At 39.1% G+C, this 16,865-nt stretch overlaps 1 protein-coding gene across 5 annotated transcripts in view; it reads right to left on the bottom strand.

The window, feature by feature from the left end:
• The window catches only part of FOCAD (focadhesin), a 100,871-nt gene that overhangs the window by 63,591 nt on the left and 20,415 nt on the right, over nucleotides 1-16,865 (bottom strand). For all 5 annotated transcript variants that reach the window (XM_065661520.1, XM_065661521.1, XM_065661523.1 and 2 more), the window contains 5 exons: nucleotides 14,901-15,105; nucleotides 12,416-12,622; nucleotides 11,881-11,968; nucleotides 10,972-11,174; nucleotides 9,586-9,843 (listed from right to left, as the gene is read on the bottom strand). In XM_065661520.1, the coding sequence (XP_065517592.1) occupies nucleotides 9,586-9,843; nucleotides 10,972-11,174; nucleotides 11,881-11,968; nucleotides 12,416-12,622; nucleotides 14,901-15,105 (961 nt within the window). The remainder of the gene's footprint in view (nucleotides 1-9,585; nucleotides 9,844-10,971; nucleotides 11,175-11,880; nucleotides 11,969-12,415; nucleotides 12,623-14,900; nucleotides 15,106-16,865) is intronic.

Genomic DNA, 16,865 nt, shown 5'->3' on the forward strand with positions numbered 1-16,865 from the left:
AACATCATTCCCAAGAACAGAATAGCTAATTAGGAAGTTTGGTATTCAGCAATAGAAAGCAGAGAAAATTATTTTTGAGTCTTCTGGCTTTCAGAGGACTATTTTCCTTTTGTGGTGAACAGGGCACAGAGTTCTCTACTTCATTTCTAGTGTTCACTTCTGAAGTGAGTCATCCCTGGAAGAGGTTTTTTCCTCTTTAACCTCAAATTACTGTAACTTTAGGAAACTCATTGAGTAAGGCCAAGACTGGAGGCTTAAAGCAGGAGAACAAACGTGTACTAAATTCTACACATACTGGGCTGAGCTAAAAGACTAAGAAACTCTCAAACCCAACATTTACAGGATTGGATCCAATCTTTAATTCACATTCCTACACCTCTGAAAATTCACCCTGGTAAAGCTGCCCCTTTATATATACGTGAGTAGTTTAAAAATGCAGTGGCTAAAAAAAATAACTATTAATGGGAACTCTGCTACAGAAGTCTCTCAACATGCATTTTTACATGAGCAGATGTCTTCAGATGATAACATTTCAGTGTACACAAGCCTGTCTCAGTACACAGAAACTACAGCGCAAGAATAATGAATAAAAAATCAAGAGCTCTGGGATTTTGCTTCTTTCTGTAATTACTGGTTCCAAGTTACAGACAAAAAGAAAATACTGTTTGTTCTACAAGACATCACTATCTTTACAGTTGAACAGTACAAATTTGGACACCCAGAGACCTAAAACCTTTGCCCTGGAATCTGTATTTAATACCTAAGGAAATATCTATAATACTTTTCAAGGTTGTCGTCTACCATCTGTAGAGGGAGTCATCACTTCATAACCTCCCTAGACAGAGGACTGGCTTTACTGAAAATCTTTCAAAGCAAAATCAATGACACTGTCCCACACGACATCCTTTATCTCTCCAATTGAGAGACATCAATTTGATGGATGGACCACTCGGTGGATAAAGAACTGGCTGGACGGCCGCAATCAAAGAGTTGTAGTCAATGGCTCAGTGTCCGGCTGGGGACCGGTAACAAGTGGTGTCCCTCAGGGATCAGTGTTGGGACCAGTCTTGTTAAACATCTTCGTCGCTGACATGGACAGTGGGATTAAGTGCGCCCTCAGCAAGTTTGCCGATGACACCAAGCTGTGTGGCCCGGTTGATATGCTGGAGGGAAGGGATGCCATCCAGAGAGACCTCGACACGCTTGTGAGGTGGGCTGATGCCAACCTTATGAAGTTCAACCATGACAAGTGCAAGGTCCTACACCTGGGTCGGAGCAATCCCAGGCACAGCTACAGATTGGGCAAAGAAGAGATTCAGAGCGGCCCTGCAGAGAAGAACTTGGGGTGCTGGTCGATGAGAAAATGAACATGAGTCGGCTTCAGTGTGCGCTCGCAGCCCAGAAAGCCAACCGTATCCTGGGCTGCATCAAAAGGAACGTGACCAGCAGGTTGAAGGAGGTGATCCTGCCCCTCTACTCTGCTCTTGTGAGACCTCACCTGGAGTATTGTGTGCAGTTCTGGTGTCCTCAACATAAAAAAGACATGGAACTGTTGGAACAAGTCCAGAGGAGGGCCACAAGGATGATCAGGGGACTGGAGCACCTCCTGTATGAAGACAGGCTGAGGAAGTTGGGGCTGTTCAGCCTGGAGAAGAGAAGGCTGTGTGGAGACCTCATAGCAGCCTTCCAGTATCTGAAGGGGGCCTACAGGGATGCTGGGGAGGGACTCTTTGTCAGGGACTGTAGTGACAGGACAAGGGGTAATGGGTTAAAACTTAAACAGGGTAAGTTTAGATTGGATATAAGGAGGAAATTCTTTCCTGTTAGGGTGGTGAGATACTGGAACTGGTTGCCCAGGGAGGTTGTGAGTACTCCATCGCTGGCAGTGTTCAAGGCCAGGTTGGATGAAGCCTTGTGTGGGATGGTTTAGTGTGAGGTGTCCCTGCCTATGGCAGGGGGGTTGGAACTAGATGATCCTGAGGTCCTTTCCAACCCTAACTATTCTATGATTCTATGAAATATTCCTGAGAATTTAAGGTAGTATTCATCTGAGCAGACTCTCACACCTTAGGAGCACTTTCAGCACAGGACTTGCTCCCCTACCTGTTTATTCCAAGCTGAACACTGAAAAACAGAAAAATGAAATTTTCACCCAAAACTTGAGATTTGCTGACTTACCTTTCCTTCCCATCCCCCAATTGCAATGATTTGTTTAGACTAACCTATGCACAATGCAGTTGTAGTCCCTAATTTACCCATGCCAAAATGAAAACAGCAATGACTATAAGAAAACTATGTTCATTTACTACACATGATGAAAAGTAGAATTAAGTTTCTGATCAAATTAAATAGAATTGAACAGAAGACTTGAGTACCAAAGGCTAAACATCTTCAAAGCCAGGACATGGTTAAATCAAGCCTTAGGGAAAGGGAAGCTTATGCAGAAACCAAATAATACAGGAAAAAAAAATAAAAACCCGTGAAGCTAGAAGACTTGATAGACAGAAGCAGTTTTATTTCTGGGCACCTGTTGTACCTTGAGTGTCAAGGAAAAAAGTATCACCTGATTTGTTGTTACCTAAATCTATGAATGACAAGGTGAATCGCAGGGTGACAAGAAGGCAATAGACATTCCATATCTCTACGGGTGAGGGTAATCATTAACACTAACACAGCAACCTGCGTCACCATTTTAGAGTCCAAAAATCATTAGGGAGGTCATGCATGCTCCTCCATTGAGATTCTTAAGTTCTCCATAAAAGTGTTAAAACAATGCGTGAACAGTGAAGAAATGTCTTCTAATAATATTATCCAGACAGTTTTGTATGCAGCAGCATGGCTGAAATATTCTCAGCTCAGATGGTAAGAACATTTTGTTATTCTTTAAACCGTACCCATCCTTGATAAATGCTGTCATTGGTTTATCCTTTGCTGGACAAATAGGCTACATAAAACATCAGCAGAGACATCAGATATGTTGTTACAGTAATCAAACTCATTACCTAAGTTTGTTCCTTCAGATCTCTCCCCACAGTGACTCTTCCTTTTGCCAGAGACAGGGTCTTATGCAACTTGATTTGATCATAAGCAGCTACACTGGACTATACATACAGCAATTAGACTGAATGACAGTCAAAATAAAATACAATCAAAATAAATTATACTCCTAACCCTTAGTTATAAAAGCATCCAAACCCTTTAAAGTCAGTCAGCTCAAGCCTAGCCTTTATCAGCTGTGATGGTAAGTTCATTCCAACTCTCCTGTGTTGGCATTAATTTTCCAGTTATAAATTTTATTCTACACTAAACAGGTATTAAATGACAATTCTACAATGACTTTTACACTAAAATCTAGGAAACAGATACTAAAGTTGATTTACAAAATTCTCAGTAAAAGACTAAGCACATGCTTAGTTACGTATTTCCTTAAAGGTACTGTCTTTCAAAATGTACTTGTTTTGACCTTTATATTCACATTGTAAGATAAGGAAGAAGACCAAAATGTTCTAGTACAGCAAAGCTGCTCTTCTCTCCATCTGCTTCACGGAATGGATAAACAATGCTGGGACTCATTTCAACATTAAATTTATGCTAAATCTTCATCAACGGTTCAACAGCTCCAAAATGCAGACATGATGACTCATTTGCTCCCAGTAGGTAGGAAGCAGCTCCAGAGGTGGGAGAGGCATGCTGCCTGGCAACACTGCCTTCTGCATCCCCTCACTCCCAGAGGATGTGTCAGTGAGGTCAAGTAATCAAATACGTATTAACACATGATTTCAAATTCTAGATGTTGGCTATCACTTCACATTACTCCCACCATATTTTCCTTGCTTGCATGCTTATCTTGCTTCTTTTATTCAGTTCTACATAAATAAATGGTGCTTTATAATAGATGGGTACAGTAACTGTTAAACAGTGATCAGAATATCCTTTAAGAAAGTGAAAAGCTCACCACAGCAAACTTTCAAAATATTTTGATTCTTCAGTTCCATAGGGCACTTTCTGAAGGATGTAGTAGAACGTGGTGTGAATATATTAGTTATTTGGGTCAATTTTAACACTAAAAGATCATTCCAGGCCCCCCACAAAAAGCCAACCAAAAGGCAAGAAACAAATGTCACTACAAAGTTCCAGGTTTTATTCCTGGGAAATGTTAGGCCGACTTCTGCAAGAGAGGTAGCAACAATCTAGTTTCCCAGTAGGCAAGGCAGTGACATGAGCAGGTTTTCAAAAGCATTTAGTACTCTGGCATTTCTTGCTCCAATGAGCATGAGAGAAGTATCAAACAATTCACACAAATGAAGGAACCAGTTTTTCAAAAAGGTGCACAAATGAAGTTCACTTTCTGTTTATAAAAGTTATAAAATAAACTGTTTTCAAAAATTAGAGGCACTTTTTAGAGAACAGACGCTAGATTTTCAAAGGTTTCATGTACTGCGGCACGCTCCTAACCAGTAAGTTTCAACCATGAAGATCTGACTATAATGTGATCGTTTCCCTACCTCTACTCTCCACAGTACACATAATCAGACACAGAACAATATCATCAGACACTACCTGAGCAAGCCAAATCCAGCTCAACATATAAACATGTTTTCTACACAAATAGAAATGCATTTTACATTTTGTTTTGTTTTCAAACACACTCCCAACCCCCAAAGAGCACAAAATGTATCTTTAGATGGATTTCCCAGAAGGGTGTCATTTACCACTAAAATATTTCATTCCAGCAGTTGAAAGACCTTAAAAGACCGGATGTCCTCTAGAGCCTCATAATCCTCTAATAATGGTAATAGATCTTGCACTACTATTCACCAGTGACCTCTCAGTCAGACGATTTAATTTCTTCCCTTTTCAGCACAGCTGGTTTCACAGAGAGTGTAATAACAGTTTTTGCACAACGAGAAAATTCATCCGATTAGAAAAACTGTATTAAGTGTTTCACGAACATCATGTGTCAGTGCAGCTTCTGCAGTGATTTAAGACAGACTAAAAGGCCATGTACTACTCTTTATTCCTCAGCCTTTTAAAAAGATTTTTTTATTTTCTTCTATAGTGTTTCAGATCGTCACTCCAATATGCCTCAGCTAAAAACAGCTCTAATACAATCATTAACCTTGCACCATAAAAAAGCTTTTACTCAATGAGCAAGGAGGATATACATACACAGAGTCCTCTGTAGGTTCCCTTCATGGAAGGGGTAAGAAAATACAAAAATAAAGTGTAACCAGAACAATGTCTACAAAATCAATTACAGTAATTATATTTAAACTTAGCAAGGTTTTTAAAATGCTCCATTAATTCACTGCAGAAAAAAAGACTCTTTGTATGAACAACATTCAGTGTGGAAATGGGAGATACTGTTTGTGACCCACCCCTGCGGAGCTGTAATAAACATGAAAGCAATGACAATAGCATTCTCGATGCACATTCTCTTCTGACCCTGTTTTGTTTTGAAACACAATTCCTCAGCACAGATTTTGCACGGCAATCACCCTTTTATTCAATTTTCAGTTCACCACCCAAAGCTAGAGCCACTAACCATCTGAACCACACAGCAACAGAATTTCACTAACAGTAGAATTACTGATTAACTTGATCACTTTAAAAAAGAAAGAAGAAAGAAAAAAAAGCAACACATGATTCCTTTTATGCCATGACCCCACACCACCACATCCCAGCACTTCTATATGCACTGCTGTCGTACAAGCAGTCTACAGTTTGGTTGCAAAGTTGACACTTTTTCATTTTGCTCTTTGGACATTTAACTTACATTTTGCAAGGCTAAGTGCTGAGATTCTGTTAGTCCAAGTTTACTTTGATTTGAACATGAATAAAGACATGGAATTCTGAATATATCTGTATTCATTTGGTTAGACCATCCTTCCATTACAAACACCCAGGTTTAAACTGAGTGTTCACGTGCTACTAACACCAAAGGAAGAGATTTAAGTTAACAGGTGACTGTTTAAAAAGAAGCTTGAGATAAACAGCCATTTTTTGTTCTCTTCTTTCCACACCCAACCTCCTTCTTCTTCTTCAGAACAGCCTTCTAATTAATATACTGCACACCACCTTGCCACTGCATCCTTCAAAAAGTGCCCTATGAAACCAAAGACTCAAAACATTTTAAAAATTTGCTGTGATGAGCTTTTGACTTTCTTAAAGGATACTCTGATCACAGTTTTACCACTTACTTTCCTCATCTTTTATAAAGCACCATTTATTTATGTAGAACTGAATAAAAGACAGAACCAAATAAAGCAACTCCTGAAGTATAACTTTGCAATCAGTATGCTCGTGGTTGTTGCCATCATACTGCCCACTGAATTGATTAAAGTAACAGGTTATTTCCCCTATCCAAGAGCTTCAATGCTTTCTCCCCCTGTACTAACTATTGCAATGGTAAGACTGAGACCAGAGGTAATTCCTCATGCCTTAGAGAGAGCATTGCACCTTCAAGAAACAAAATGATAATTTTTCAGTGCAGTGCTGTGCCACAGTGTAATAATCTCTGTGGGCCCATTAAACAGACTGAGAACTAAAATAATTTGTCTGAGTCAAGACAGATGCCAGGTGATCTCAAGATCAGTTGAGCCAGACTGTAGGTCCCAGTTTTAAAGTGTTAAGGTCTTCTGGAATAAACTATGTAATTTAAAAGACAGCAACGTATTAGATATTGCTAACCAGAGAATATTTAGGTGTCCTTGGGTGCACTTACAGACTGAGAAGGGAAATATCCTAATTAAGCACAGTATTCTTTTCATGCCAAATTTCCAAATATTACCCAGCAGAACTCCTGCTGTATTACTAATTATACTGGTTGCTTCATGTTGTACTATTAAAAAGACATGAGAATACTCTATATGTTTTGCAGAAATTAATTTTAGTACCCACAGATATTTAAAAAACTAAAAGCTCACCATTTAGAGTCCCTGTCAGCAAACAAAGCCTGAGGAGTTAGACGATATCAACTGATTGTCATTTTGAGTTCTGCATTTTAAACAACAGTTTCTAATTCACATGGCCTTCTGCTAATCATTAGGGAAAGAGAAAACAAGATAGTTTGAACTTCACGTTCTCGCTGCATTTGGGCATGAGCCATTTTTCCCAAAGCCAGGAAGGACTTTTTCACCAGTCTCAAGGGATTTTTAATTCTGAAATAGTCAGAGCACGACAGTTAGCTCAAGAGGCTGCTCCCATCAATCTTACTTACTGCATTGGTGAATAAAAGCTTTGCCTTCAAACAGGCAGAACAAAGGATGTAAATCCACCCATGTCATGCTAAATATCAAGAAGTTCAGGATAAATTCCTCTTTTGCATGTCTAAAGCTTCTGTAACTCTGCTGACTTGCATTTAAATTTGTCTCTAACACTTTTCATTTAAAGTCCGCGGAGTTATTCCAGATTACTCCAAGGGAGTTCAGAAGAGATTCATCCTGTATAGAGTCCAGGCCACTCTGCTAAGGTGCCATATTCTTCAGTGATTTTTTCTGCCTGCAATTTATTTCTTTTCTGAATTACTATCAAATTGTATTTTGAACAACTATATCAAACAGTTGATAAACAAAGCATTATGCCTCTCCTCTTTCTGTAATATTCATCATAAAACTGATTCATCATGCAACTCAAAGACCTAATGCAGGGAACCAAGTTACAGACAATCCATACACAAAACCACGAAAGCCACAATAAAAAGCCTGGAGTTACCTTAGCGCTTTTTACACCACTAGCTAAGCTAGTCACAAGAAGGAAACTGCCTTACTTGCAGCAGTATGGATCAGAACTGAAGAAAAGGTACAAAGGATATAGCAGAGGTATGTCTACTGCAGGTGCTGCAACATGTATTGGTAACTTACCCCTCTTCCTAGATGATAACTAATTCACTTACAGGGCCTAGTTACAGGGTATTTAGTGAACCTGTCAGACTACTCATACTGCTTCTGAATGTTGACTTACAGAAACAGATTTTGAAGAAATATTACTAATCCCTACAAGCCTAATTACAACACAAAAGCATTGAATACAATACTTGAAAGACAAAGAAAACGCAAAATTCTGTCAAATCGACAAAACTATTTTAAAGAAATCACATACTTCCAAAACTGTATCAATTTGAGTGCATTATAAAGCACACCCATACAAGAAAACAACAAAAGACCACCCTGAAAAAGATTAGGGAAGAGACATAAAAAGTTAACAGCAGGCAACCCACAACAGATGAAGCTGTCATTTGGTTTAAAATCTTCTCTGGCTTAAGAAATAGTTATCTCCAAAAGCACTGTATAACAGGCCTAGTTTAGCCCAGCATTTCAGTATGTATTCAACAGCAAGCACATCCTAAACTGCTTCCCTGGATCAGAGTTAAGAGTGCTCATCACTGCAAGTCATCAAACGCATGTACTGTAAGCTCTATCCAACTACTGTGCTGCAGGATATGATAACTCTTTGAGACAGAAAAAAATGAAGCAAATAAAGCCTGTCTTTATGTCACATCTGAAATTTGAAGTAACACTTCCCCCCTTACCTATATTCTGTTTAATTTTTCAAATAACATGTGACTGATTGTGTATAATGTCTCATGCACTATCCATTATTGTTTCTAAATAGCGCCATGTATCTTTCCAGGTTATGTGGATAAGTATAAGCATGATGCATAATTCTAGCTTGAATTCAGTACTGAAGCAGACAAAGAATATGCACATATTTTTAAGAAGCAAGTACACAAATATCGCAAGGGATTTTGCAGCCTTCCAATAACCACAAAAGAACACAGAGGATAACTTAAGAGGTCAAAGTCCGAAATGGTTTAGTAGCCTCTTTTCCACTTCATCATGTTGTATTTTCATAGTTACTAGATAATATTAACAAATAATCCAGTCTTTTTCTCCTAAGCCTAAACAATTAAAAAATACTCTAGAACTGAGACATAATACATATTTTGATGTAGAGCTCCAGCCAGCATGGGGAATACACATGTGTATGTGTATGTGTGTGTCTAAGGATGAGACCACAGTGGAAGTGTCTACTTAGGGGTGAGGGGAGTCCCAGAGAGCACTGGTGCTCCTAGGGGCACGAGATGTGTGTAGGGGTGCATTTGTGTGTGTCTGCAGGATGGGTGGGACAGTCTGTACCAGCAACTGCAGCGGAGCTACGGCTTCAGAGATTTGTACGTCCAGATGCCAGCAACTGGTGAGACTGGGATCAGAAGCCACCTACTGAGCACACTAACTGTATATTCCCCATTGCTGGAAAGCTCCATATCGTATCTATCATACATATCCGTACATTGTACATATATTCCCACTAGCAGACCCCCATCCTGCTCAGCTAGAAAGTGAAGCAGGACAGGACCTCTGGTGCTGTTTTGTATTCTTGTGAGTGCTCTGTGTGCCTGCATCATATACATACAAGCACAGGTATGCGGTGTACACATGCGCTCTATGTGATGTACCTACTTGGTGTACAGACACAGTTTTACTACTTGTCAGGCCTGAGGTCATGAAGCTGTGGCAGAGTTGTGTCTCTCAGGCTGTACATCCATCCCAACTCCTGTAACAGAAATCGAGTAACAGTTTTTACCTGAGAACAATCAGCCTTGACTATTTCTGTAGTAGCCTGGAGCACATCACGAAGACTGTCTCCATCTTTTTGGACCAACAGATAAGCCAGTAGAAGAAAAACATGGGCAGGGACTTGAGTGGTGACAGGTAACAGTGATTTAACTGAAGATAACCAGTTATTAACTGCAGACTTCTCTTTCAATAGCTCTATCATCTTCCAGGTTGTAAACAATGAGCTGTAAGAGCTGGTTATGGGGTAAAGGAGTTTACAGGATACCTGAGAACAAGTGAAACAAAAAATTCTCAAACAACTAAGGCACCAGGAAAGATCAAACTAAAAAATGTAACTAATCCAGTTCTGTTATGCAAAACAAATAATTTTGAGTCCTATTACAATAAATGTAAAGAAAAAATTGCAATATATTTCTTTATAATTATTTATCTGAATTATCATACTAAGGATGATTGAATGGGTTGCTAATTTCCTATTCAGGAGTTTCCCCTTCATTTGGTATCCATCATTCCTGCTCCTGCTGGTAACTGCAGTGCTACTTCCTCACTAAAATGGACACAGTAAGACTGCAGTACATTAAAAGCTCCCTTTCCTGACAATGACAGGTGCACCACAAACTATAACTATCATCTATGTTATTCTAAGGAAATTCTAACTTTTTATAGTACTTAGTAAAACAACTCAGTTTTATGTAAGCTGTTTCACTTCTCAGAATAAAATGTTCTACAGATGCAGTCAGAAAAGGTAACATGATAAGCAGGAAAGTAGTTAAACACCAGTGAGAAATTCTCCTAACTCAGATTTTTATATATATATACAAGTATGAATATTACAAAGCTCTTGCACATTAATAGAAGTTCAAAGTTTTTAATTAAAACAATAAAGTTTAACCCAAGAAAAACCATTTCTTTACTAGCAATTTTTTGTTTTCTTAGAAAATGCACCGTTTTCAAAAATGCCTTGCAATTACCAAGAAAGTAGTTGGCAGGCAGTAATCAGATGAAGAATGTTCATATCAAAATCATGGTTAAGAAATTAGTTGAAAAGAGGTCTCCGAACAAACATTAAAAATGGAATTCAGACTCCAACAGCACAGGGCCAACACACCGTTAAATTACCAGGGAAAAAGAGATTTTGAGTAGCAAAAGCTGCTCTCCATAAAATCACAGAATTTCACTGTTCAGCAATGTAAATTTGTTTTGGTTAATGGAAGTTAGAACACCTCCGTACTTCAGATGACCTCTTAAAAAACATTAAAACTGACTTATTCCATTACTTATGCATTACAACTATGATATGTGAAAAAAAAAATATCAGCAATCTAGAATGCCAATCCTGTTGAATCCATCCTCCTACCTGCCCCAAAAGAAGGAAAAAACCCTGCAACTTTACCAATTCCTTTTTATCCTTCACACCTTCCTCCTGTATTAGTTCCAAAAGTTTTACAGCCAGCTGCTGACTTGTAATTCCAGAATCATCCTCTGATAGGCAGTCCCCAACTGTTGTAGAAGTTAAGATCTGTAGCACAGGCATCACCAAAGTAAAGGCTGTAGTTGAGATGCTCTTGGTTTCTGAACAGGAAAGGAGCTTGCAGGCTGTTTAGGAAAAGGTGGGGAAAAACAAAGATCATGTATGGAAGAAAGAACTAACAATATTTGTACTTTGAGGCATGACACAAACATTTCTATGAAACACACTGGTCAAGCAAAGTAGTATGTGCATACTAGACCCAAAGTGTGAAAAATTTTTTTATAAAACTCCAATTCTGTTTAGAGACGACACATTTCTGTTGTTTATAACAAAGTACCTGATGGCAGCAATAAATACAACAATGGAATACAGCACAGCCCTTTACTTTTACTGGAATAACTCCACTAACCAAAACCGTTAAATCAAAAGCTCAGCCAAACATTGCCATGGCTGTCAGGCCTGCTCTCTTATATCTGTCAAAAGAAACCATTCAGCATGCATCAATCTCAGCTGAGAATACCCTATTGTTGACTCAAAACCAAAGCAGATAAGCTCCAAGAAAGCAGGGAGCTTAAAATACAGTAACATTCATAAAAAAAGTTAGTGTAGCAGGAAAATTTATTTTTATTGCCATTACATGAAATCTTGCTTTTTAAACACAGGGAAAACCCTGCTTATTAAAAAAAAAAAAAAAAAAAAAAGCAAACAAAAAAAAAACCGATCACCCAATCTAACTTCAGGGGAATACAGCTTTTGTATAAACATAAACGTGAAGAAACAACAGACACAATCTCAAGAGTGTAGATTCCTCTTCGACAATAAGAGCTTTACCTAGACTCAGAACAGACTTTTGCTGACTTTTTGGGGTTTGCAGCAGTAGAAGTGCTAGCCCAATTATACACTGTTCCACTGGAAATGCCTGCAAGGAAAAAAAAGAGGTGGTTCGAATCTCCTTGGTTTTTCAGTGCGATTAAACAGTACAAATGCACAGCAAGCAAAACTCTCTAAGGAGTTTCCTCATGAATCATTGCGAGTGCACACTGACACAACACATGTAATAAAGAATACAAATAGCGTAAAAATAATATTTTAAGTGAATAACTACAACATTTTAATTTATTATTTTGTTCAAGCCATTTTAGCTCTGTTTAAATCTGCTCCCATACTAAACAGTTAACTGGTATGTACAGAACCAGTTAAGTTTTCATCTTCTGAAAGTCTACAGCCAAGGAAAAAAAAAATTAGAAACTTTTCAAACAACATTGGTCACTCGCAGATGAATGTCACTTATCAACGCCACTACTGTCTTAAAAATGACATTCTCTAAATTTAACACAAATACTCATTTTTCCCCCTGAACTCTTACCTCTTTTAAGAGCTCAAAGTTGTCCTCTATTAAGGAGATCAAAGATGAGCATTCTCCCATTACATTTAAGCACACTTCACAGAAGCATAACAGCTGCAGACAAAACTCGGATAACTGAACTTTCCAAAACACAGAATAACGCAGTAGGCTGAGGAATAGCTCTTGCAGAAAAAATGAGGCTTCTGTAACTTGCATTAAGTCTTTATGCTGTAGAAAGGCAGGTAAAAAAAAAAACAAAACCAAAACAACACAAAAACAACAAAAAACCAAAACACATTCTGGTTTAGTTTCATTCACAGAGAATTTCCCAAGTATAGAATCAGCTCTATTAGCTCTGCAATAATATTAGCACTGCAAATATTACCAAGGCTTTGAAGAAACACATTTATAAACTAAACCCACAAATCTCTTATTCAACTTCCCTGAAGAAGCAATAGATGAACTGCTATTTAATATTCTGAAGTGAAATTAGAAACACATGAAAGAATATAAAGATTTCCTGGTAGCTGTTGAGAAAAGTCCCTCTTTCTGCAAAAGCAATAGCAAATAAATTCAGCTCTCAGGGTTCTCTCAGCAATATAAACCAAACTGCGGGCATTTAATATCTTGTAATGGAAACTTCCTGCTCCAGGGTATTTCCTCTGTAACATAATGAAGATATATAAATATATGTCACAAAAGACAAAGGCAGTGGTGTTTTCTGTTTTTGGAGCACCACATAATCTACCTACTACAAAATGAAAAGCTGAAGTGTAAAACCCAAAAGCAATACCTCTGTACCTGGAAGCCAAGTAAGAAGACTTCAAGAAGCAGGCTGCCTCTAAATCCTTGTGTGTTAGTTGAGAGCATTTCTGCTCTTGAAAAACACTACTTACAGACCCAGATGCTCCAATACAAATTCTGGAGCCAGCATTGAGGAAAACATCGTAATGTTTAGTACCTCAGAATTAATTCCATGAATAATCTGCTCAAACCAGAAGCCTAAATTCCACAAATTTTTTCATTAGGAAAAGTCTGCAGGTGACAAGCTGTACCTTTGACAGCTTGGTTGATAATCATCAGACAAAATGACTATAAAACATTACAATACAGAGGATTAAATAAGGCTAAGCTTAAAAGGATAAAGAGAACCCAAGGTTCACAGAAAGAGGAGAAGGAATAACATTATAAACCAGTTCATCAAATGGGCTTCTTGAAGTATTGTCCTTTCCAGTGTGAAAGTTGTATTTCAGACAAGACAACAACATTTAAGTATTAATCCAAGTTTAACAAAAACCAAACATAATTCTACTAAAAAAAGCGCCAACAAGCATGGAGGAGAGAAAGGTTTGTAACTAATCTTGTAAGTCTTCGGTGCCATTTTTATGGCTAAATGTTAGCAAGTCAGAAACTTGGTCATACCTTCAGGACACAAAGTTATACTGAAGTTCAGGTATAATCAAAACAAAATCAGAAATACCCTGTGAGTAGAAAAAGTCAGCATTTACTTATCATCACAAAGTGTAGACCCGAACCAAGGTAAATGTGTATAATCAAAGTTAGTATTGGTCAAAAAGTTGTGAAAAGTAGCTACTAGTGGAAAGCAGACTACTAGTAAAATTCCTCAGGGGAAAGATGCTACCAAATATCCTCATCAAGCCTGCGTAATAAGGCTTGATGTAAAGCTAAATGCTTTACATTATTGATCTTATAAACTATCTCCCTATGGCAATAATATCATAGCACCTCATGTTTGAGTCACTATAGCTCACACTGAAGATGGTGCTCCAAAATTAAGAGGACAAAAAAGTTACATAGGTATAAAAAAAGCTTAACCAATGTCACAGTAAAGCATGAGTAAAAGCAGAGCTTTTTTTCACTTTTACTTTTTTAATTTTAACCAATACCCCAGACCCCTAACCAAAAGGCACAGAAAATATTAAATCCTTAGCTCCTAGCAAGTATCACTGTACAACTTCAAAATAACATTGTCAAACTTCAGCATATTACAGAGGGATTAAGTTTTGTCTTCATATCGACTAATTCCTCTGTTTCAAAGAGTGAGAAGGGAATAACTAGGAACACCTGAACTGTACGTCTCATATAGTTTGTTTCACTTTAGTATTATCCATGCCAAGTTAAAAATTGCATGTTTTCACAAATATTTTAACATTTAACAAAATCATCTCTCTCATGGGTATCTCTACAACTTCACTGCATGCTTACTGTTGCAACTAGTGACAAATAATTATGGTACATGTGTTTCAATTTATGCCTCATAAGATGAGTGAGATTTTAGCAACTGAAGAGCTTAATCTTCTACCAGAAAGAGCCAGTTTGTTAGATTTCTGTACTACCAATCAGGCCTACAAAAAAATGGAAGAGGTGGAAGAGAAAGCTGTATTTGCACACTTGAAAGGCAATACTACTAATAATAGTATCTTTACCTTGATAGCATGTATTTGTAAAAGTTGGGGTCAGGCAACTTTTAATGCAACAACTGTACCTGAAGATGGGGAACCACATCCCACAGAAGTTGAAGAATCCGGCATTCCAGCATGGAGGGTGCTTCTTTGTGCTTTGGACCATGGGGCTGAAGTAAGATCTTAAGTAAACCCATTCGCAGTTCAGCATATTCCCGTAACTGAGATGGTTCGCAATACAGGTATCTTAGAAATGGAGCCATTATGCCAACACATGAACTCTGTGCCCTGCAGATCAAGAAGCAAGTTCGCCAAGACTGCCTTCTACTGAAGACTTAACAAATAAAAAGGAAAACCCAAGCAATGTAACCTTACCTGAAATAATTTACAGGACACGATAAACAGAAAGGTGTTATGGAAGACACTAGTAAACCTCACAAAAAACTTGTTAGCACTTGTCAGTATGAAGTACTGTCATGAGACCTTATATAGCAATCACACAATGAAGTGCAATTAACAAATCAGCAGGGAATCAAAATTAAAACTCAGTTTTAAACAAGACTTAGAATCACAGAATCATAGAATAGTTAGGGTTGGAAAGGACCTCAAGATCATCTAGTTCCAACCCCCCTGCCATGGGCAGGGACACCTCACACTAAACCATCCCACACAAGGCTTCATCCAACCTGGCCTTGAACACCGCCAGGGATGGAGCACTCGCAACCTCCCTGGGCAACCGATTCCAGTGTCTCACCACCCTAACAGGAAAGAATTTCCTCCTTATATCCAATTTAAACTTCCCCTGTTTAAGTTTTAACCCGTTACCCCTTGTCCTGTCACTACAGTCCCTGACGAAGAGTCCCTCCCCAGCATCCCTATAGGCCCCCTTCAGATACTGGAAGGCTGATATTAGGTCCCCACGCAGCCTTCTCTTCTCCAGGCTGAGCAGCCCCAACTTCCTCAGCCTGTCTCCATACAGAAGGTGTTCCAGTCCCCTGATCATCCTCGTGGCCCTCCTCTGGACTTCTTCCAGCAGTTCCATGTCTTTTTTATGTTGAGAACACCAGAACTGCACACAATACTCCAGGTGAGGTCTCAGGAGAGCAGAGTAGAGGGGCAGGATCACCTCCTTCGGCCTGCTGGTCATGTTCCTTTTGATGCAGTCCAGGATACGGTTGGCTTTCTGGGCTGCAAGCGCACACTGAAGCCGACTCATGTTCATTTTCTCATCGACCAGCACCCCCAAGTCCTTCTCCACAGGGCCGCTCTGAATCTCTTCTTAGCCCAATCTGTAGTTGTGACTGGGATTGCTCCAACCCAGGTGTAGGACCTTGCACTTGTCGTGGTTGAACTTCGTAAGGTTGGTATCAGCCCACCTCACAAGCGTGTCGAGGTCCCTCTGGATGGCATCCCTTCCATCCAGCGTATCAACTGAACCACACTGCTTGGTGTCATCGGCAAACTTGCTGAGGGAGCACTCAATCCCACTGTCCATGTCAGCAATGAAGATGTTAAACATGACCGGACCTAACACTGATCCCTGAGGGACACCACTCGTCACTGGTCTCCAGCCGGACATTGAGCCATTGACTACAACTCTTTGATTGCGGCCGTCCAGCCAGTTCTTTATCCACCGAGTGGTCCATCCATCAAATTGATATCTCTCCAATTTAGAGACAAGGATGTCATGTGGGACAGTGTCGAACTCTTTGCACAAGTCCAGGTAGATGACATCAACTGCTCTACCCTTGTCCATCAGTTTTGTAGCCTCATCCTAGAAGGCCACCAAATTGGTCAGGCAGGATTTCCCCTTAGTGAAGCCATGCTGGCTGTCACCAAGCACCTTGTTGTTTTTCATGTGCCTTAGCATGCCTTCCAGGAGAATGTGCTCCAAGATTTTGCTAGGCACAGAGGTGAGACTGACTGGTCTGTAATTCCCCGGGTCTTCCATTTTCCCCTTCTTGAAAACGGGGGTTATATTTCCCTTTTTCCAGTCCTGATGCAAAGCTTTAAGAAGAACCAGCTAACACATCTACATCAACGTATGC

The sequence above is a fragment of the Lathamus discolor genome, chromosome Z (genome assembly GCF_037157495.1).
Source record: "Lathamus discolor isolate bLatDis1 chromosome Z, bLatDis1.hap1, whole genome shotgun sequence".
Classification (NCBI taxonomy): domain Eukaryota; kingdom Metazoa; phylum Chordata; class Aves; order Psittaciformes; family Psittacidae; genus Lathamus; species Lathamus discolor.